This window comes from Molothrus aeneus, chromosome 16 (genome assembly GCF_037042795.1).
Source record: "Molothrus aeneus isolate 106 chromosome 16, BPBGC_Maene_1.0, whole genome shotgun sequence".
Lineage (NCBI taxonomy): Eukaryota > Metazoa > Chordata > Aves > Passeriformes > Icteridae > Molothrus > Molothrus aeneus.
In genome coordinates, this window is record NC_089661.1 from 6320000 (window position 1) to 6341681 (window position 21682).

General features: G+C 38.7%; 1 protein-coding gene across 2 annotated transcripts in view; it reads left to right on the forward strand.

Annotated features, from left to right (window-relative positions):
* The window catches only part of CLEC16A (C-type lectin domain containing 16A), a 59986-nt gene that overhangs the window by 29840 nt on the left and 8464 nt on the right, over positions 1-21682 (forward strand). The window contains exons 17-23 of one of the 2 annotated variants that reach the window (XM_066560758.1): positions 193-321; positions 3852-3972; positions 8238-8389; positions 9090-9294; positions 9999-10166; positions 15452-15598; positions 21220-21339. In XM_066560758.1, the coding sequence (XP_066416855.1) occupies positions 193-321; positions 3852-3972; positions 8238-8389; positions 9090-9294; positions 9999-10166; positions 15452-15598; positions 21220-21339 (1042 nt within the window). The remainder of the gene's footprint in view (positions 1-192; positions 322-3851; positions 3973-8237; positions 8390-9089; positions 9295-9998; positions 10167-15451; positions 15599-21219; positions 21340-21682) is intronic. The other variant, XM_066560757.1, reaches the window with a different exon arrangement.

Here is a 21682-nt window from a genome sequence, read left to right on the forward strand (position 1 = left end):
ACTTTGGCAGTGTGTCTGGGAACAATGAGAGGTTGCATATAGTTAAATGAAAAATTGCATGTAAACCCCTTAAATGAGACACTGTATTAAAAATTCTCAGAATTTTTAAATGCACGACAATGAGTTGTATTTGAAACTAGAGGCAAATGCTTGTTGTTCTGTACACTAACCAGTGCTGAAATTTTTCTGTAGATGAAACCTATGAATGTAGAATACTTGATGATGGACGCCTCAATCTTGCTGCCCCCAACGGGGACACCTCTGACCGGGATTGATTTTGTGAAGAGGTTGCCTTGCGGAGATGTAGAAAGAACACGAAGAGTGAGTAAGACTGTTTTCCTTCCATCTGCTCCTGACAAAGTGATGCCAAAATCATTGAGCAATTCCAGGAATACAAATACTTTTCTTTGAAAACTGCTTGATTGGAAGCTTCATCCATAAAATCATAAAAGCTTGCTGAAGACAGATCTGTGTAGAGTATATATAATAATTACCTGCCCCAGTGGAGAAGCTTTTTTTCTGATTTCTTGTGTCTAGTCAACACAACATGTTCTTGCACTGGGGTTTAAATTTTCAGACCATACAGAAAGCTACATACAAAGGCATTTTGATGACACTCAATATATTGTCAGCTTCTGTTGTGATCTGCTATCTCAATTATATTCCTGTAGTAAGAATCTCCATGGAAGACTGGCTGGCTTTATATTGCTCATATTTCTAGACATGGCAAAAAATTTAATTTTACTTGGGAGTTCATCTTGCCAAGGTAATTTGTGATAGAGATTTTATAATGAAGAGAGAACCAGCAAAGTATCTATTTTTGTGACTGGCACAATCTGTAGAGATGATACTGACCTAAATGACAACACCCTCCTTTCCATTCTTGGTTAATCAGTTCTTGGCCCTTATCTGGGTGTGTCCTGGAAGCCTTGCACTGTCAGTAAATCTGAGATGTGGTTTTTTGCTTCAAGGGTACTTGAATATCCTTAGATAATACAATTATATAAATGCAAAGAAACTTAGAGAACAGCACTTCTCAAATAATGATTTTGTGCAGTAACATATTTCCAGCAATCTTCTGAGAATGTTTGTTTTCATTGCTTGTAAGCCATGCAGCTTTTGTCATCACAGCAAGTTGTTGGATAGAATACAGTGAATTATTTTGAAAAGTGTTATTCTTAGAAAGCAGGAATGCTTCCTGAAATTCTCTGAAGCATTCAACAGAAAGATACTTAGAAATGCACATTAGTGGGAAATGACTGTTCCAGGATTTTCATGTGCTAAACAAAGGAGTAGCTTAACTTCTCTTGGTGGAAATAAAAAAATCAATACAAATATTCCTGTAGATCCTTTGGGATGACAGGGTCTCTATCATGATCAGGAATTCCCAGAATGATTCCTTGTTGGTGCTCCTTCCCCAGTCACATTGCACTCAGGGTTTGGTATCTCCTCATTTCCTGGGCTGCTGCCTTGCCCTGGCTGACGTGCCATGACAAAATGCTGGACTCAGGTACACCTTGTGACATTGCTGCTGCCACTCAACCTGCTGAGGTTCTAAGGATGGTTTCAAATGGAAAAAGATGTGATTCTGAGCATGCTCTGACACAATTAAAAAAAGTTCTTAAGTTTTATTTCACTAGCAAGTGAACTTTGATTATATTATGAGTTCTTAGCTGTTAGGATCTTCCTTGCTATGGAAAGTCCCTCTAAGTGGCAGCTCTTCTCCTCTTTAACAACTTTAGGAGAAGCCCTCAAAAATCTCACTTTGTGAGAAGTTTTTGAATCACTAAGAACACTTTTTCTTGGGTATATAGTAAGATAGTGGTAGGTTTCCCTGCAAATTGCTGTTTCTTTGCACATAGAACATGTATATAGATGAGGAAATCAGCATCATAGTGAATATTACTTTAATGTAGGTAGAAATCCATATTTATTCCAAGTTAACCAAAAAACCAAAAATCAGCCAAAAAAATTCTAGGCCACAGAACTTTTCTATTGTTTTGTTGAGATCTGATAAAATATGTTAGGCACAATATATTGAGATTGGTAACCAACAGTGGGCTGTCAGTATTATAGGAAGCACAGCACAGTTTCCATTTCATCTGATGTTCTTGTTCATTTTATTTTTTTTGCAAAGGTTAAAGTTCTAATTTTATTTTCTACTCCCGTACTTTATTCTGCACTAAATGTGAATACATGTTTGGAGATGAGTGTCATTAGTTTTATAGGAAATGAATGTGATAAAAATCAATGCAGCCTAGGTGGAAGAGGTTTGAGGGGGCAGATAAGTGAAAGCTGAGTGATGGTTGCCCTCCAAATTAAAAAGAACAAACCCAAACAAAAACCTTGTTGGGTTTAATATTTGGTTACCAAAAATGGCAACATTTTCTTGTTCTTGATTGAATTTTGCAAATATTAAACGAAATATTGTGAATTCTTCTTGAAGCACTCGGTAGGGGAACTGCTTTATAGTAATCCTGTATAATTTCAGTAAATCCACAATACATTAGAGTGCAGTCTGCCTAAATGGGAGTGATCATCTGACATTCTAAAGTGACTCTGTTCTCATGAATTAAATAGTATTATCATCATATTTTTGTTAGATAGCCTTGATGTCCTTTGCTCCACATAATGATATTGCCCTGTTAAATTTCAACTGCGTCCCAAAGCCATTGCTTTGGGGTCATTTCATGGAAGAACCTGATACATGGCTTCCCTCTCTTCATCCCTGTTCTGCCAGAAATTCCTGGAAGCACTGCCAGTAGAGAGCTCAAACACTCACAGTTCTACTTCACAGGAGCCACTGTTCTGTTGATTTTAAAAATAGAGGAGTGAAGAGTTTTCCCTAAAGCACTTTAGATTTGTTTTCCCTAGTACTTCCTGCAATCTGGGAGTTTCTGGGCACTGCAGCTGTTCATGAATTCAATGCTGTTACTGTAAAGCAGCAGTTAATTTGCAGTACACCACAGAATCACTGTGTAGGAAACTCTTAAAAAGCAGAACACCGGAAGTAATAAAAAATGATTTTTCATTTGCTGTACTGAAAATGCAGTTCTTGTAGGGAAAGACGATTATAAATGGGGCCTTTCAAAATGTGGCTAATAAAATGATTGTTCTTTGACACTTTGGGTCTTTGCATACCATATGTCGTGAACTTGTAAATCAAAACTAGCATATTCATTTCACAGAGCAGCTGTTGAAAGTTTCTTGGGGCTGTTGCAGCTTTCAGAATGCTTTGCCCTGATGAAGACCTTCTGAGAATATAAATTAAGTGCTCTGAGAAAGTTACATGTGGCTAGTTTTAGTGAGAACAGCAAATTAAAATGCAGAAATCCCCTCTGTTTCTCTCCTAACTTGTAAACATGTTAGCTAGACTTGGCCAGAAAAGTTATTACTGTTTTAAGTTCCAAATGTGAAAGTCTCTGAAGGTTGGTTGTGCAGATGTCTGTAGCATAGAAGTATTTCAAATACAATCAGTCTTAAATAATGATTAAATAAAAATATTCCAAGATTGTTTTTGCTTAAACAGCTCCTGTAATTGCTTCCCTATCAGTCACAATCTAAGTGTGCCAATGAGACAAAGGCTCTGCTGCTTCTACTTCACTGAAAATAAATGGCATGTTTCAGCCTCTTTCATGTCTCCTTTTTAACTAAGTTGGAAATTACATTCTACTTTTCCAATGTAAAAGCTATTAAAATTTTAATTTCAATTTTAAATATATTAAAAAGATTTACTACTGGACAGCAAACTTGGGAGTTATAAAAGCCAAAGTATATGTTTGTAAGATTCTGTTAAATATGTAGTACTGGGTGTAAAAATATTCTGATAATCTTTTCTTTAATTTCTCAAGGCAATCAGAGTTTTCTTTATGCTCCGTTCACTGTCCCTGCACCTGCAAGGTGAGCTGGAAACTCAGTTACCACTCACAAGGGAGGGAGATCTGATCAAGGCAGATGATGTTCTGGATTTGAGTAAGTAGCCCCTCAATTTCCTAAATAGTCTGATACAAAAATTACTGACTTTTTTTCCTCCTAAACTGCTTGTTACTGCTGTTCTTACTTAAACTACCTGAATTGAAGTAGCACAGTGTTGAGGTTCCACTGTGTGTTGCAGCATAAAAATGTACTTTGCAGTTGGAATCTTTGCCCAAACAAGAGAGACAGGAGAATATCCAGGAGAATATCAGCATTTTGGCACAAAGCACACAGGATGCATATGATTGCATAGGTGCCATACCTTGGGAGGAAGCTGTGCAGTGGGCAAAGCATGACCCAAAAAATTACATTTGTGTGTCTTTTTTAAATATCACTTTGGAGGTGTGGTTGATTTAACAAATTTTCCTCAATCTCTATTAATACAAGGCTTTTAAAATTCTTGGGAACATTAAGATGCCTTCAGTGTTTATGCTTGTTTGTATACAAATCCTTTTAAGAGGGCAGTAGAGGTCAAGCTGATCCAGTAATAGTTTCAGCTACTGTTTTGATTTGGAAAAATCCCACAAAACTGTATCAAAATAGCTCTTTTTTTCCTTTTGCCTGAATGTAATGATGATGTTTTATGTGAGCTTGATGAGGGAGATTCAAGTTTCATGTAAAGAAGCATTTTTAATATTTTGAAGCACATATGTTAAATGTGAACCTTTAGGTGTAGTTACAAGGTTGTCACCAGTATATATTAATATATATAAATGTATGAACAGAGAGTCAGGTAATTCCACAAAAGGTTCATTCCATACTGCTGGATATGCTGTCACCAGAATTACAGCTGCTATTACTTTGCAGTGTTTTCTACTGTCAGTAGTTTTGAAGCAATTACATATTTTGTGATAACTGTCTCACTTAGACTGCCTGTGAGGCTGGAGGTGTTTTCAGTCTTGTTCAGCAGCTCACTGTGTGAAGTCACTGGCAGCTCAAATTAACAGCCTCAGTGCTTGGTTTCAGGTGGTAACAGCATTCTGTTATTTAATGTTTTAAATGCCATGGCCAAGAGGTAAATGAGGATACATGTAAAGCTGTTATTTCTTTGCTGAAACAGAAAAAAAGTAACATTATAGTTAAGTTTCTTTGCATACTTGGCAGACAGAGTGAGCAGGCTCTAAAAGGCCATCAAAGTCAACATTTTTTTAAAAATATTTCAGAAAAGTTTATGATGGAATAATTGAGGTTGTAAGGAACTTCAGTAGATCATCCAGTCTAACCCCCCTGCTCAAAGCAGGGTCACCTAAAAAAGGTGTCCAGGACAGTTTGTCATATTTGTGGCAAAGAGAGTAACCCAGAGTGTGGTACAGGTGTATAAAGGGACACGTCCTCTAACTTGAACTAAATGTATTTCGTGGGAACAAGGTGGATTCACGACTGCTTGGTTTTTTGTTTAGTAAAGCTGGATATCATCCCAGAAGTGCTGCCTGCTGTTGGGAACAGTTCTTCCTGTGAAGCGGGGGGTGCTGCATTCACCATCTCCAGCCTAATGCTTATCTTGGGCTGCCAGCTGTGCATACAAAGGGCTAAAAGTTTTCTGTAAGAGCTTTTAATGTCTGCAGATAATTTCTGGAATTGGGATGACTGGAAATTATAAAATCATTAAAGATCAAGCCCCAAGGCAGATCAGGTGCATTTAGACCATATCGAGTAGCTGTTACATTCATAAAGATTTCTTGCAATACAGTCTTTTCAGGCAAATATTTTTATAAACACAGACAACTATTTTCCCTTAATTTACATCTTCAGCACTGCAAGCAGCTGAGGTCTATGAACTCTCCTTCCTTGGCTGTATTTCCTAAAACTTGGGTTTTTCTTGGAGAAAGTTCACAAAAATTTTGGATCCAAGTAATGAAGGTGTTGTGTCCAAAGTGGTTACAAGCTTCATTTTGCATGAGGAGAAATTAGCCATTGCTGTTAATCTCAGAAGAGGCACTCCAGTTCTCTGCAGCAGTGTCACACCAGGAAGCCATTCAGCCTGTGGTTCACTGTAATCAGACCAAATTTGAATAGTACTGAAGTTTACTGGGCTTGATATTTTCATCTGAATGTGGCTGGGTATCTCTGGCTGTTTCATAGCATAGCTGTAAGTATTCTTATACCAGTTCACTGAAAATGTGTTTAACCACACTCTCTTCTGTTTTTGTCATCAAGGATGACAGTTTGACTCTTCAGCAGCTGTGAACTAGAAACAGTCATGTAAATGGACTACATTCAGTTGTATAGACTCAAAGGATTCCTGTAACAGTTGCCTAGTAAATGAGTAACTTTCCTTTCTATTTCATTTGAAGACTTACAGTAATGCTTTACATCAAGGTGTTGTCAGGTCTAAAATAAAAACTTTCTGTTCTGGAAAGCATTCTGCCCTTTGAGTTCCTGAAGTAGGGCAGTTGAATTAGTACAGCAGGTATTTTAACCTGCTTACTGTTGCACTAAAAACTTTGCAAATACTGGTCAAAAACTAGTATTTGAGAACTCCACAACTCTCCTTGGTGTTGTGGCTTGTTAGTTGAGAATCTCCCAAAAGAGTCATCAGCCTGACATCTCCTGTTTGAAGGAGTCCCAATCCAAGCACTTTGTGTCTTGAGAAGAACAGGACTGCTCCAGGAATTCAGGTCAACTGAAATAACTATGTTGATGGATTAATTTGGTTAAAGAATAAAAGAGGCAAGAAATAAAGCATACCAAAATAAGAAATATCCAGTTCTGCCTGGTGTCTCAGCTCCTTCTCTAAACAGGAATAAATCCTCCACAGCTTCTTACAGTAATATTTGCCAATCCTTTATGGATTTCTTGATCCTTCCAGGGCTGTGAGAAGGTTAATGCAATCAATCCTCATGTTAACTGAATCATGTCCTGCATGTATTACATTTATTGATTAAACTTGTTCTCTCAAATTTCAAAAGCTGACACTAGATTCACACTGGCTGGCATTAATTATCCTCTTAATTGTGTTAGGGTTCTATATTTCATGCCTTTCTTTCCTACCACCCAATGAATTTTGAATGGATCCTGCTGGTAAAGGGTAATTGGTAGATTCACAGTAATGTTAGTTGGAAAGGATCTCTCACTTGTGTTGTGGGGTTTTTTTGTGGGGAAGAGGAAGTTGGTTTGATTTTTGAAGCCTGAAAACCTTTGGTGATGTAAATTCCACAACATCTCTGGGTAATCTGCTGCACAAGAGAATTTCTTCCACCTCCTGACCATAATTTATGGCTGTTGTCTATAGTGATATGACCTGCCATTGTGAAGAGCTGTACACATCCACTTGTAACTTATCTTCCAGATGTTTCTAGTATGAAAAATAGTGTTAAATGCTTGTTTAGATGTTTGGATGAGTAAATAAGTTCTACTGTTTTGCATAGCCTTCACAATATTATACTTGCTGTAAGTTGTACTAGATGAGAGAGAGGAAAAGACCTGTGTGCATCAAAGATATGAATGAAAGTATCAGTATGAAGCAAAGGAAAAAGCAACTTCTAGTAGAGTTAGCAGAGCTCTGCCACGGGTTGGCACTGCCAGTTTAGGGGTTGCTTGGTAGATTTCAGCTGGTGTGAAGAGGGTGATTTAGCCCCTTTTCATTAATAATGGGTTTGAACTGGAACAAGGCAGTGAGGAAATGGCAGAGAATGTATTTTGGGGGTTGTTGGAGGGGTTTCTGGAGTAAGAGAGAGTATGTTTGTTCAATATAAGTCAATGAAATATCAAACATTGTCAAAACACTGCTACAATTTACCTGAAGAGTCCAAATAATCTTGAAATTGAACTGTGTCCAAGAGCCAGCATAGGTTTCAAACCTGTAGAAAAGTAGCTTGTGTCAGGAGACAAAGTTTATAACAAGGTAGAAGTAATGGCCTGCAGTGGTGTTGGGTCTGGCTGTGGTTGTTAACAATATTTCTTGAGACTTCACATAGTGAGAGAAATCAGCACTGTTGCAATTTCAACCCTGAGATGGAGTTTTTTCTGAAAGGTAATGAAGGTGGTAAGAGAAAGCAGGTGTAAAGAAGGTGTATATAGTACCCATCTTATATTTAACTTGTGTGTCTGAACCACTGTTGTGAAAATCTCTCCTGCCCTTTCTATGTAACTGATAGGGAAGTTAAAATATCTATTAAAAATGTGAACAGAAGCTTTAACCATGTGTTGGCAAGGTTGTTATATTTTTATATGTTAACATTTTCTGTTATGTAAAATACCCACAATCCTCAACTTCAGTGTTATGTAATCTTTTTCCTTCCTTCCTTCCTTCCTTCCTTTAGATAACAGTGATCTGATTGCTTGTACAGTCGTCACAAAGGATGGGGGTCAAGTTCAAAGATTCCTGGCTGTGGATATTTACCAGATGAGTTTGGTCGAACCAGATGTTGCCAGACTTGGATGGGGAGTAGTTAAGTTTGCAGGCCTTCTGCAGGTAAGGGAAGTTGTAGTTTGGGTGGCCAGCTTTTCTGAGCTGAAAATCTACATTTTATGTTGGATAAATGGTAATACCAGCATTAGCTTATATATTTAAGCTCTGTACCATGCTTCCTTGTTTCTTTGGTTTTTTTCTGCTTTCTGCCTTTTAAAACAATTCTGATTTTCTGAAGAAGTTTACTTAGGTAACCAGAGACAGTTGCTGGTGGGGTAACTTCCTTAACATCTGTCAGGCTGTGCTCATTTGAACACTGAAGTCACATCTGGTTAGGATTGTGTTCCAAGCACTTTACTCAAGTAGCACATTAATGAACTCACTTAGAGTTCTGATTTTCCTACACAGGTAGAGACAGTGACAGGTTGTAATTTCAAAATGATCTGTGCTTATCTAAGGAAGTTTTTCTCATTTGTCTCTTTCTTGCCTTAACCATTGCTGTTGGTATTTCCTGAAAATTTGCTGTGCTCAAATAATTTAACTCAATCTCTATGAATACTGATTTCTGAAGAAGTAAATCCAAGTTGTACAGCTTGCAGAGTCTAGTTTGGTTTTATAATGCTGGGTTTTTTAACACAGAAACTGTCTTAGTAAGAGCTTTAATGGGACATTCTCATAGTATTTTCTTTCAATGTTAATATTTAATCTGTAGTTTAGAAAAGCTTACTTTTTCTTTAACTATTTGCATTCTGCTTCTCTTTAGGATATGCAGGTGACTGGAGTGGAGGATGACAGCAGAGCCCTGAACATAATAATTCACAAGCCTGCCTCCAGCCCTCACTCGAAGCCCTTCCCCATCCTGCAGGCCACGTTCATCTTTGCCGATCACATTCGCTGCATCATCGCCAAGCAGCGCCTGGCCAAAGGCCGCATCCAGGCCCGGCGCACCAAAATGCAGAGAATAGCAGGTGGGTGGTGTCCTGAAATGGCTCTGGGAGACAGCGCTTGCCTGTCATTGCAGGTCACTCCGTAATGTCAGGCTGAGGCACACTGAGGAGTGGTGGGCCACAGAAGGCACTAAATCAGGGCTGAGTTTCCAAGGAATAGATTTAGTTTCATATTTAATTTTGAATTTATAAAGTGGATATGTCACACTTTTAAGCCTTGCTTCGTGTAAAAAAATTTAAAGCAAGTATGAGGATATTACTACTTGATATTAAAAATTTTAGGTTGAATGTAATGCAAAGGCATTTATTTTCCATTTGAAAGCTGATTGTCTCTTTAAATGGCTTTCTGCAATGTTCTGTTGTAACTAATGAATTACTTTATTTCTGCAGGGAAAAGCAAAAGGGGTTTTTTATTGTTAATAACTCCCATGTTTTTTTAGTGCAAGGGGCTTCCTGTAATCCTGGGGTTTTTTTCTTCTCCACTGAAATTTTGAGGTTCCTCTAGTGTGACTGTGGTATGGACAGCAATGTAGAAAAGGTTGCCAGAAGCACTGACTCTTTAGTTTGTCAGTGCATTTGTAACCATAATTAAGAGGCAAATGAAAGCAAGTTATATTAAAATCTGGTTTAGTCTTAGGTGCTGACCAAACTATCAATTTTCTTGTCACCTCTTTTTCCTTTTATGTATTTGAGTAACAAAAACTATCAATTGTGATTAAACATAGCTCTCCTGGATCTTCCTGTTCAGCCTTCAACTGAAGTTATGGGTTTTGGACACAGCTCTGGAGCTGCAGCCCAGCACCTCCCATTTAGATTCTATGACCAGTCCCGGCGTGGGAGCAGTGACCCGACAGTGCAGCGCTCTGTCTTTGCATCTGTTGACAAAGTCCCAGGTAAGATTAGCATTCATTAACAAGCAGGTTTTGCTTTGGCAATTCTATCTGCAGAAACTGTACTGTAACTTCTACAAGCAGTGAAAAGCTTATTGTGGTGTGTTCCTGAGCAAACAACTCCAGGATGAGGCTTGTGGCAAAATTTACTCTTGAGAGAAACAAATAATACCTGGGTGTGTATTCTGGGTATGTTGTGAGCAATACTTCCATGGCAGTTTCCCCAGATGTCTTAATACCTTGCCTTCCTTACAAATCAAGTTAGTTTAAATCATGCTTTGCATACTCAGTATTTATGCAACACATCTGGATCTTCCTGTTCAGCCTTCAGCTGAAGTTACAGGTTTTGGACACAGCTCTGGAGCTGCAGCCCAGCACCTCCCATTTAGATTCTGTGACCAGTCCCAGTGAGCTGTGTGTATTTCCTCCTTTAATTTGGTTATGAATGTTTTCATGCAGGATTGTGAGAACAGCTGGAATGCTGTGCACTGCCTCATTTCCTTCAGGGTGAGCAAGACAGAAAAGGGGTCACAGCTACTCCTAAAACATTAGCTTGGAACTGGGATTAAAGGAATGATGCTAAACCAATGAGCTCTTTGCTTTTTTATCTCTTTATTGTCTGTTTCACAAATTGACTTCTCTGCAGAAATTCTTTTCCAGGTGATGTTTTTCCTTTTGGGTTGAGTAATTTTAAAGGGAAATCTCATACTGCTTGAAAGTACTTAATTGTGCTGTATTATACAAAAGATTTCATTACCACTTGCTGCCAGTCATTTCACAGAACTCAGCATTTCTCTTTAAATGTGATTCAGAATTCAAATACACAGAATTCAAACTACTTAGAATGCAGATGTTTTAGTGCTTTAGAATTGGAGCTCAGTTACCTGAGACTTGACTGGGGCACAGAAATTATAAAACCATAGGTATTGTCAGTCAGGTGTTTCAGAGACAAGTGTATATTGTGTGAGGGGAGTGTTTTCCTTATTTGACCAGACTTCCATGGAAAAGGTGTGGTTGTAAAGAGTCCAGTGTTACTGTTCCAGCTTTCTCTAAGGAGAGTGCACTTGTGTTCCTAACTAATGACTTCATCTACTAATTTGGAGGGGAATACTGGGGATGATGCAACATAGTCGTTTGTTCAAGCAATGACATCCTTTATTTGAATCCAGGAAATGCTGACTTCCACTTGCAGATCCAGAGGGAAAAGTATTTTGAAGCTTTTATTTGATACAAGGTATAAGAAATGAGGCACACAACTTGAAGTATTTCAAGTACAGCATCTTTGAAATGCATTTTATGACAGGTAGCAATATAATAAAAATTGATTGATTTCCTGTTTTTACATCTGATTACTAAACCAGTATCAAATGCGGGTTTGTTATCTTATCTTCGCTGAGGAATGAATAAGCTTTCCTTGTTCCTAGTGATTTTTATAGGAATCTGTTTGTGCTTATCCCTTGATCGGGCTTCCAAGGGTTTTTACTTCAAGAGGAGAACTTTGTGGCTTTGAAAAAACTACTGAACAGTTGCAGTTAAATTACTGGCTTCATGTATTCATTTCTTAACTGTTACAGCTCCAGTGTTTGAGTTCTGCAGAGCTTGCACAGTCAGTTAATTTGGTTGTACTTTTAATACTCAAATTATGCTTTCCCTTGGTGATGATGTCCTTTGTAGATTTAAAGCAGAGTTGTTTTTCTGGCAACATTTTTAGAAGACTAATTACTACTTTTGTTAGGACTGTATTGGCTGTCCGTGCTGTACATCCAGCATGGTTTTTAAGAAATTAACAATCACAAAAATGTTCTCATTCCTCCTGCAAGTTTCAGTGTGTGAACTTTGATACAGCTATTGAATCAGTTCCCTAATTCCTATTGTCAATGGATTTAGAATTTTCAAGAACACTCATTGCAGTTGTCTGCTTCAGTTTCTCTCATGGTGCCTGTATAAAGCTCTGCATATGTCACTAGAGAGCCTGCAGTTGCCTCCTGTGTTCCCTTATTGTTGTCAAACTGGGCTTCATTTTCCTTCATTGTTCCACAGTGCAAAGTTAAAATCTTGGTGTCTGGGGGAAAGAGGATGAGGATTGTCGTAGCTTGAACCTGGATTTTGTGCAGGACAAATGAAGGGTGATGAGAATGTCACAGACATGCTTCAGAACATCTCCCTGAACACAGTGAGAAGGGCAGGGACATGCTGTGGTTATCTCCTGCTGGACTGGACAGTTCTCAGCAGGGAACAACGTAAGCAAAATCCCTCACTTGATCAATTTTATCGTCATGAAGTCATGTCTATGAGTATACTCCAAGGTCTATTTTAAGTTTCTGACCTTTGCTAGAATGTTAGTGCATTTTAGGGATAGTGTAGCTGGCTGGACTGTTCACCATCTCATCTATTAGCTATGTATGAACATATTGTACTTCTGAAGCAATCTATGTAAATAAAGAACACTGTTTTTAAAGAAACCAGCAGATTTGGTAGGGGCCCTGTGAACAAAGGTCTTCTATTGAAAGTAAATAAATAATGACTTCCTCTTCAAGCAAACTCAAGAATTAGTTTCAAGTATCAGCTCTATTCTGAGATCTATATGCCCTGCGTGTCTTAAGGGAAATGTTAACGATTTCCAGCAAAAGGTACATCTAAATATTTTAACAAGTGTGGTTGCTTACCTACTAAGTAAATTTATTTTGAAAAGCAAAAGATTCAAAAATCAATAGATTTCTCTTACTATTTTATCCATTGTTAATATCTTAGTAGATGATAATAAGGTTTTGAGAGGAAAAACTTGTTAACATTAGCATGGCGAGCAAGTTATAACCATCTTCATTTTAAAGTCTGAAGGAAAAAAATCATCCCTAGGTTTGGAACCCTTTGTGTAATATGAACTAACATTCCTGTCATCATCAGATTAACTTCCTAACTGTTATTTTGCTTCCTGTAGCTATGATTAATTCTGCTCACATTTTCTTTGCAGGTATTTCCTATAGAAGTTTCCTGATTAGAATTTTTTTTCTTGGTCAGTAGTTTCCCAGTTACAGTATTTTGAATTATTTAGGCTTACCTTTCCTTCCTATCTAAATTAGCTTCCGTTAGCACACTTAAAATTCTTCCTTTGCAGTTATCTGGGGAGAGAAAATATGGTGAGGTCATTTTGAAGCAAATGCTCCTATGTAAGGACATGAATCCATGAGTGCTGTTTTGCAGAAGCTTTGGGCTGGCAATCCTGCTAAATCAGACCAGTTTTCCCTGTGACAGTCACGGGAGACTTTGTTTACTGTTTTCTGCTGTTCTGGTGAGGGTGGAAGGCTTCTTCTCCCTTGAAGTGCAAACTCTGTGGATATAGAATGCTTTATCCACAGGTGCAGCTTTTACCAGCACTGTAAGGGAAGCTAAATATCTTGATGTAAGCTCTTCTGTACCAGGGGCTTTAGGAACTGTTCTTAATTTCATTCACATTAGCAGTTGGCTTTGCCTCACTTCTGTGGTCCCAAGTCCACTGGTTATTCCTTGTTTCCCCATCCTAACTGATATTTCAAACTATGAACTGGGTATGAAAAATCTAATGTACATTTTCTGTGATTAAAAACTATAGTACTCAGGGCCAGTGGTACATATGGAAGTCTCTCACATTTGAGGTGGTTCAGTTTGGGGTTAACTTTTTGCAGACTCTCAGGTGTCACTGTGTAAACTCAGTTTAACTTACCTAAATGATTGTAGGTCGATCAGTTTGGTTTCTGAAATAAAATGTGTGGATTTATTTACATTTATAGGACAATTAGCTCCTTCCAAATACTTTGTTTTTCACTGAAAGAGATCTCTCCTGCCTTGGAAGTGATTTAGTTCTTTCAAGTGGTGTTCATCTTGAACATAATGAATGTAATTTAACTTGGTAAAAATAACATTTAGATACCTATCTAAAGCTATGCTACAGTGCTACAGAAATTCAGGTGGCATTGTGTTTCTGCAAGTGGTTTTGAGTCTAATTCTTGGGTAAGCGTGGGAGGTAGAATGTAGGAGGTGGGATTACAGATCAAGTCAGATTATTAACAGAACAGATGTTTGTGAGCTCTCTTCTGTGCTTTCATCACTGTTGTTTTCACTTGTAGCACAGCCTGCCTGTGTGTTGCTGCTAACAGCATTTTCCTGATTTGTATATCTACCTTTCAGAGCTTCTTGTAACATGTCCATTTAAGCTGAGTTTTGGGTGGTTGCGTCCTGTATGGCGCCAGCACCTTCCCTATATAGGAGATTCTCTGAGTGAATCATCCATCCACTGCCAAGGGAGATTCCCTGTATAAAAGGATAAAGAAGTGTGTGGTGTGTTTTCAGTCTTACCTGATTGTCAGATACTTTCTCTTTCAGTGTTGACTGTTCAGTGAAGGTAGCAACTAGATTATTGTTAGGTGTTTTGTAGTCCACATTGTGGCTACTTTCAGTAATTCACAGGACTGCCAAAAAAAGTCTGCATTAGCACTTTCCCATGGGAGAGAGGGAGGAGAGCTGCAGAAGCAGAAATGTGGCGTACCTCACCTGACCTACAGCCCATGCTGAAGGCGCTTCTTTTGCTCTAAGAAGTGCATCAACTTCTGAAAAGCTGCTTGCTAGCAAAACCTGAAGCGGTAGCTATAGGTGTGTGCTTATAGAAGGAGAAAGGAATGAATGCAAGGTGGTTAGGAAAGAAAAGGATGCTACACTGCAAAGAGATTGAAGAAGTATTACACTAGAAGCCAGAAAATGACTCATCTAAGAAATGCTTTCGGACACTGTATAGACCTTTCCAGTCTTCAGACTGGAAAAAATTTAGTTTGTGAGAGGCTGGATGAAATTCAATGCCAGCATTAGATGTGAATGATTAAAATTTTCTGAAGTTATGTGTAGTAAAAAATGTAGGTCTTCTATCCAAGAGGGTTTTTTGTTCACTTTTGACTTAATTAATTTTTTCCTTATCATGTTAGGTCTGTGACCTGTGAATATATTAACTATATCAAAAATCAAAAAGTTTTGATATGTTTTGACTGTTGTGCAATCTCTAAGTTTTAAAATGCTTTGAATCCCTTAAACTCTCTTTCCTTATTCATTGATCAGCACTTGTAGGCTGTTTTCAGTAAGGTACATTCAGACTTTTCTGGTTTCCAGGATGAAGGTGAGAGAGGGCACATCCTCTGGGACACTACATGAGGTCGGCACCACCTTGATACAGGATTTGCTTTTACCCTTTTCCAATTTGTTCAACAGCTTAGCTCTTTTAAGATTGATATTTAACTTGTAAACTTCACTGTCCTGTTTTGCAGGCTTTGCTGTAGCCCAGTGCATAAATCAGCACAATCCATCCCCACTCTCGTCACCGTCCCCTTCCAGTGGCAGTGGCAGTACAGGGCGCTGTGACTCAGTGACTGCAAGCTCAACATCCACTCCTTCTGCTGCTCAGAGCCCAGCAGGTATTCACTCACCACCTTCAGCCTAGGCACTAAGGGATACAGAGCAGTTCATTGTAAAATTAAGTTGCTGTGTTATTGGATTCAAAGAGCAGGGCTTTATGGTTTTAGATCACTTAATCAACTAAGCCAATTAAAAGTAAATGGTAGTATAAATTGCAGTGACCTCTTCAGCTTTCTGGAACTCTAAATACTTGGCTTCTTTCAGTAAAGACTTTAAGTACTGGTGAAATAATGTCCTGCTTGCCTGACTTCTCTCCTAGCTCAAACAGTTTAGAATGTTGAGGGGTTTTTTTGTCAGTGGTTTGTTTTAACTGAAGTATTGCTTTGAATAAATCTGTAATGTACACTGTTAGCCTTCCACCATAGGGAGGGATAAGTTGATTTCCACATGAAGAATCTTTTTTTGAACTGGGTGACATTTGCTTTTGTGTGTTTATCTGATCCTCAGGGTAATTTGTAACAATGGACCAAATATGAAATATTTGAAAATAATTATTTAGGATGTTAATAGTGTAAAGTTTTTGCAATAACACTCTTGTGGCTGAACACCTCCACGTTTCAGGAGGCTGTTTCATTGGTGCAGAAGAGGCTGCAATATAAATAGACTGACAGCGTAACTTTGACAAATGTAGGTTGCATGTGTTTGCATTGGTCAGTATATTTAGTGGGTGTGCTTAAACTGGAACTCCTTTTTGCATTGTTCCTCCCTTTTATGTAGTACTTGTAGAGAATCTTGTAGCAGTGTCTGTTCTGAGTGCAAATTGTGTGAGGCAAAGCCTGAGGCTGGAGACTAGACAAGGGTGCATCCTGAAATGCTTTCATGCTAGAAGTGACCTAGTTTACCTCATTTTGGTTATAAAACAGTAGAGGTAACTTGATTCTTGAGACCTTTTCAAGCAAGCTCTCATTTTAATGGTCACTTACAATGTTGATCATTCCTTGAGAGGGTTGTTCTGGCTACCCCTTCTAAGAGATGCCATTTTGCCTTTATTTGGAAGGCCCATCTATATCTAAAATTTGTTGCAGTCCTACAGGAAATGATGCAACTTTTTTAGGTATTGAGTTCTTTTAGGTTTCACTGAACAGTGTCAGCAGACCAATGTGCATTATATGTTTAAAGTTAGTCTCCCTGCAAGAAATACTGCTGGAAAGGGTAATGAAAGGGTGCTGAGGAAATTAAGGAACAATAAATATTTAAAGCATTCTAGCAGCCAGACTCTAGATTAAAAAGCATCTATTACCTTGAGAGACTAACATATGGTCAAAATAGTCCTGCAGTATGTAATTTCAGAATAAAAGTTGGGGTTTTTTTATATACCATCTATTAAAAATTTTTTTTTCTCTGTTGCCAAGTGATTGCTGTTACCCAGTCTCTTCATGGCCCAGGTAATATGTAGTCATTGCACAGAGAAGTGCTGTCATTTGTCAGAACCCTCAGGCTGGATTTGCACTACAAGAAAACATGAATTTGATGACATGTTTCTCCTTAGCAGTGTAAAAAGGCTCATGTACAGTGTCCTCTGCTGTATTTGAATCCTCTATGGTCAGAAAGAGAAATGTAGCTACAGGTTCTTACCAAGAGTATCTTAAGAGAAAACTGTGGTAAAAGAAATGAAAATAAAGAATCTATATTATTTCTGTAGGTAAAAGCTAGTTCATAAAAATATCAAGCAAGACTATGCTTTGTTTCAGACTGAGGGCTTTCAAGCACACATAATCTGGCTTCTATGAAAAAATGCATAGATCCAGAACATACAATCAAGTATAAAAAGATAGTGAATTATTGAAGTATCATCACAGACTGTAGTTAACAAAATTGCAGTCTGCTTACACAATATGTTGGCATTTGTGTAACATAAAATTGCATTTTAAAAAGCTTGATGACAGGAGGCTGCTCAATGATTTCCAAAAAAAACCAAAAACAAGCAACAATAAACACCAAACTCTTCCCTACCCTCCTCACCCCTGAAAATAAAGATAAAAATAATGAAAAAAACCCAGACCAAAACCAGAGGAAAAGTATTTTGGAGTGCCTGATTTCAGTATGCACTTTACCAGTTAGGTTGCATGAACTGCCCACCTTGACCTTCATTGTGACTGACTTAATCATAAAGGATGTGCAAAATGTCACGTGTCATGCAGGAAAACTGTCTTTGGTTGTGCTTTGATTATTTATGTGATGCTCTAGCAAATGTGGCTGTGAGGGTCCAATTCTGGGTCCTACCACTGGGCCCAGTCCCCTTCAGCCAAATCAGAGGGAATGAACCTGACAATGTGCATCAGCTGCTCCAGTCCCAAATCAGAACTTGCACTAACCTGCTGCAGGGATGACTTTGGTTCTCCTCAGAGGGCAGTTACAGAGAGGAAGACAGTGGCTTTATGTGCATGAGCAGGTATTTTATTGCAGTAGGATAATGCACAGTTGGTACTGAGGTGCATGCATGTGGCTTAGGGATTTTGCTGGACCATATTTGCTCTGGCCTTTAGGACCAAGAATCCCTGCCATGTATGTGGCTGTTCAAAGGACCAATGGTCAGGTCAGACTAATATGTTGGCTGTTAGTGTTGGAAGTGTATTTGGTGCATAGCTGCAGCATATCTAATAGTTTCATTTCTTTCTAGAAGAATCTCATTAATGCACAGAAACTGTTCCTAAAATCAGACTAAAGCAATAAGTGTGCATAATTCTTCAAAGCTGCTGCCCTGGTCTGTACCAAACTGCTTAGTGTAGTTGCAGGCAATAATGGACACAAGTAGTGGTTTAAAACCTGTGGCTGAGTGTCTGATGGTGTCTCAAGGTCCTTATTACAGACTAGTGAGAATTCTGAACTCCCTGGAGCTAGGTCTTTTGGGAGGTGTGAATGTAGGAAGGGTTTTCCCCAACCCCCAGAGCCCTTTTGACACTTTCTGCCCATCTCAGTGTCCATTCAATAGTGTCATTCTTGGGATCAGTGTCTCTGCATTAACTGATTGACCAGTTTGCTGTGAGTTTGAATATTCTCCCTTTTGTAGTACTTACTTGTAATTTTGATCTGTAGTGGAAACTTGCCAGGGATGTGGCATGAAAGCTCTGTTTGGCATGTGCAGGTGGCTGTTCTGTGGGCTTGTGCATGAACAGAACTCTGCTGAAGGAGGTGACAGTGCCATGAGCACAGTCTGTGTTATATCAGGTCATGCTGACCACTCAGCTGGGATATGGAAACAGCTGTTGGTATACACCCACTTCTGTGTAAAGCAGTGGTTTTCCCTTAGCTTAACCACTTGAGGACAGTTGAAGCTAAAATGCCTTTCCTCTTCTGCTTCTCAGCAGTGACTTGCCTGATGTGAAGTAGGTGCTTTGAGGAGGAAGTAACCAGTCTGTGATGAGCAGCAAGCAGTTACCAAAATCTGTTTTATGTCCCAAGGTATCCCCTGAATGCTGCTGCCATCTGTCACATTGAACTCTGTCTCATTTCCCATTCCATTTTGAACACACACACAAATGTCTGTGCCCCTCTCTGCCCCTCCTTCCTGGCTCCCCTGTTTGTTCTGGCACCTGCTCAAGCTGTTGAGCATGAAAAGCATCCTGGGTTGCTCAGGAACTTCAGACAAGAAAGCCAGACTAGATAAAGGGGAGATGTCTATCTGGACTTCAAGGAAACTACCTCAACTACCTTCTTTAAGAGCAACATCTTAAACCACACAGCTTTTTATACTGTGAACTTGTGATTATAGTGTCCTAAGTTACAGTCTGTTGACAGATTTAAACTGCTCAGGGTTTGATATATTTGAGATGATACTTGTAAATCTTCACAGAGTTGTTTCAGGAAATAAGATTTGGAACATAGACACCAATTTTTACATAAAACAGTGATAGATGAGAACAAAATAAAGACAAATTGCATGTTAATTAAGAGAAAATGTTACAACATAGAGGATATATCGATGATTAAACAGCAAAAGAGCTTTCAAAAATGTGTCACCAGGAAAAGTTATGTTAGTTCAATGTTTTGTAAAAATAATTTACTTGTTATCACTCATACCTGCATCAAACAGTCCCACAGCATTGCATCAGTTGTTTTGTCATGAGTGAAATAAACTCCTATGATTCCCAAGTTCATTGGCTATCCTACCTAGTAGTTGTCAACCTGCTTTATGGCACAGATATTTTAAAGACTGGCAGCTCTCCCATTTGCAGTGTTTGGGGATTAAACTTAGCCCTTTACAAGATTATTGTTCTTTAAAATTGAAAAAGCAGAAATCATCCCTTAAAGAAAGCAGAATGCTTAGCAAGACAGAAAAATCAGTGTCGGGTTCTGCAAGTCCTGCTATCAGGTTGGTTTTTTCTTTGTATTTAGGTTTGGGGTTTTTTTAATTATCATGTGCTTTTGAAATGGTACTGTGCATAAGGTAGAAATGTTCTCGTTAGGCAGATTTTAATCATCAAGTTTCAGAGCTTAGAATACAGTCATGTCTTGGCTACTCCTGCTGGAACTGTACACTTCTTTAAAGTGCTTATTTTCATATATGCCAAGGATTAGATATAGAAGCTCTCTTACTATAAGTTAGCAGTCTTCCAGAATTATGAATGTATTAATGTCATCTGTGCTGTATTTTATTACTTTTTCAGTTGTCTTAAGTTTTGAAAAGCAATTGGCTTCAGTACTTAAGAAAATGTTTACATCAGAGCAATAGGTAATGAGGACTTCACAAGGCACTGATCTGTGCCACTTAAGCTGTATTTTGTGTGTGCTTCTGGCAGGTATTGATGATAAAAGATCTAAAATAAGTACCAAGAGCTGTCCCTTGTTGCAGAGAACATATTGGATTCCAGTCTGAAATTAAATTTCCATTCCAAGGAGAGGGTGATTAATCAAGCTTGGAGAGCTTAGAAGAGCAGTGCCTGCCTTCCTATTGAAACCATCTCTGTCTCTTCCCTCTATAATCAGTAATGTAAATGTGGTTTGACCTCCTGTTCTGTGAAGCTCTAGTAATTTTCTGACTAGGTGAGGAAGTACTTTTGTTCTTAGAAAGTTTCTTTTCTAGGAACTTTCTATGCACCAAGCATCATCATCTGAACTGCTGTTATCTTTTCAAACCCTGTGTTTGGCTTTATCATAAACCAAATGTAAATGCTACTGTTGGGTTTCAGAATAGTAGGGCTGAGTGATCTGAAGTGTTGTCACCTGCACAGTACTGCACTGCATATAATTCATGGCCAGGGGAAAGGAGAATAATTCTGTGTCACCAGAATTTGTGGTAAAGATCTTCTCTCAAAGTTTCTAAAGCAGGTGAGTAGATTATAATGCAAATAGATACCTGCCAGCCCTCCTTGATGTTGATATTGCCAGACATAGCCCAAACTTACAAACATTTTTAGATAGGAAGCAAAGCATTAAATTCATATAAACTCATTTATTTCTAAAGAATGAATACTTCCTGCTTCAGAAGTATTTCCCAAAAGTAGAAGGCTTTTGGTGTAGTGTCAAATTGTATTCAAGATACCAGCAGTTACGGGTGTGTCCTTGTCACTTATTCTTGTTGCTGCTCTAACATTTATCCTTTGTCTCCATTCCAGTTTCCCTCCCCTGTATCATTGTTGAAGGCTCTGTATGATTTCTGGCTGTGTTTCCCTCTAGTAAGGTCTGGCAGGAAAGGACGCCGGCGGGTGTTTAGTCTGTCGGAGGCTGACAGTCACGGTGGACACTGGGTTTAGGCCTTCCAGCAGCAGCTGCAGCAGAAACTCCCGCAATGCCCACTCAGGCAGGTTCCTCCGTAAGCCTTCACAAGCCCATAATAATCAGTAGAACATATTTGCTTTCCATGCTGACAGCAGTGACAGTGAGGTAGGAAACTGAAGAAAGCGTTACAATATTTGTCTCTACGTTTGTTTTGGGAGAACTGTAGATCAATAATGAGCTGTTCTGAAAGCCTTGTCTGCAGCTTCTCCCACGTCTCTGGGCACTCGTGCCAAAGGTGGAAATTGTGCTATCAAGCCTCCAGCTTCAAAGCAGCCATGTCTTCATTTGCACAGGGCAGCCCTGGCTGTAGTGAAATTTAGTAAACTCAGGCTCCTGAATGGACAGTAATGCAGGTCCTTGGCCAG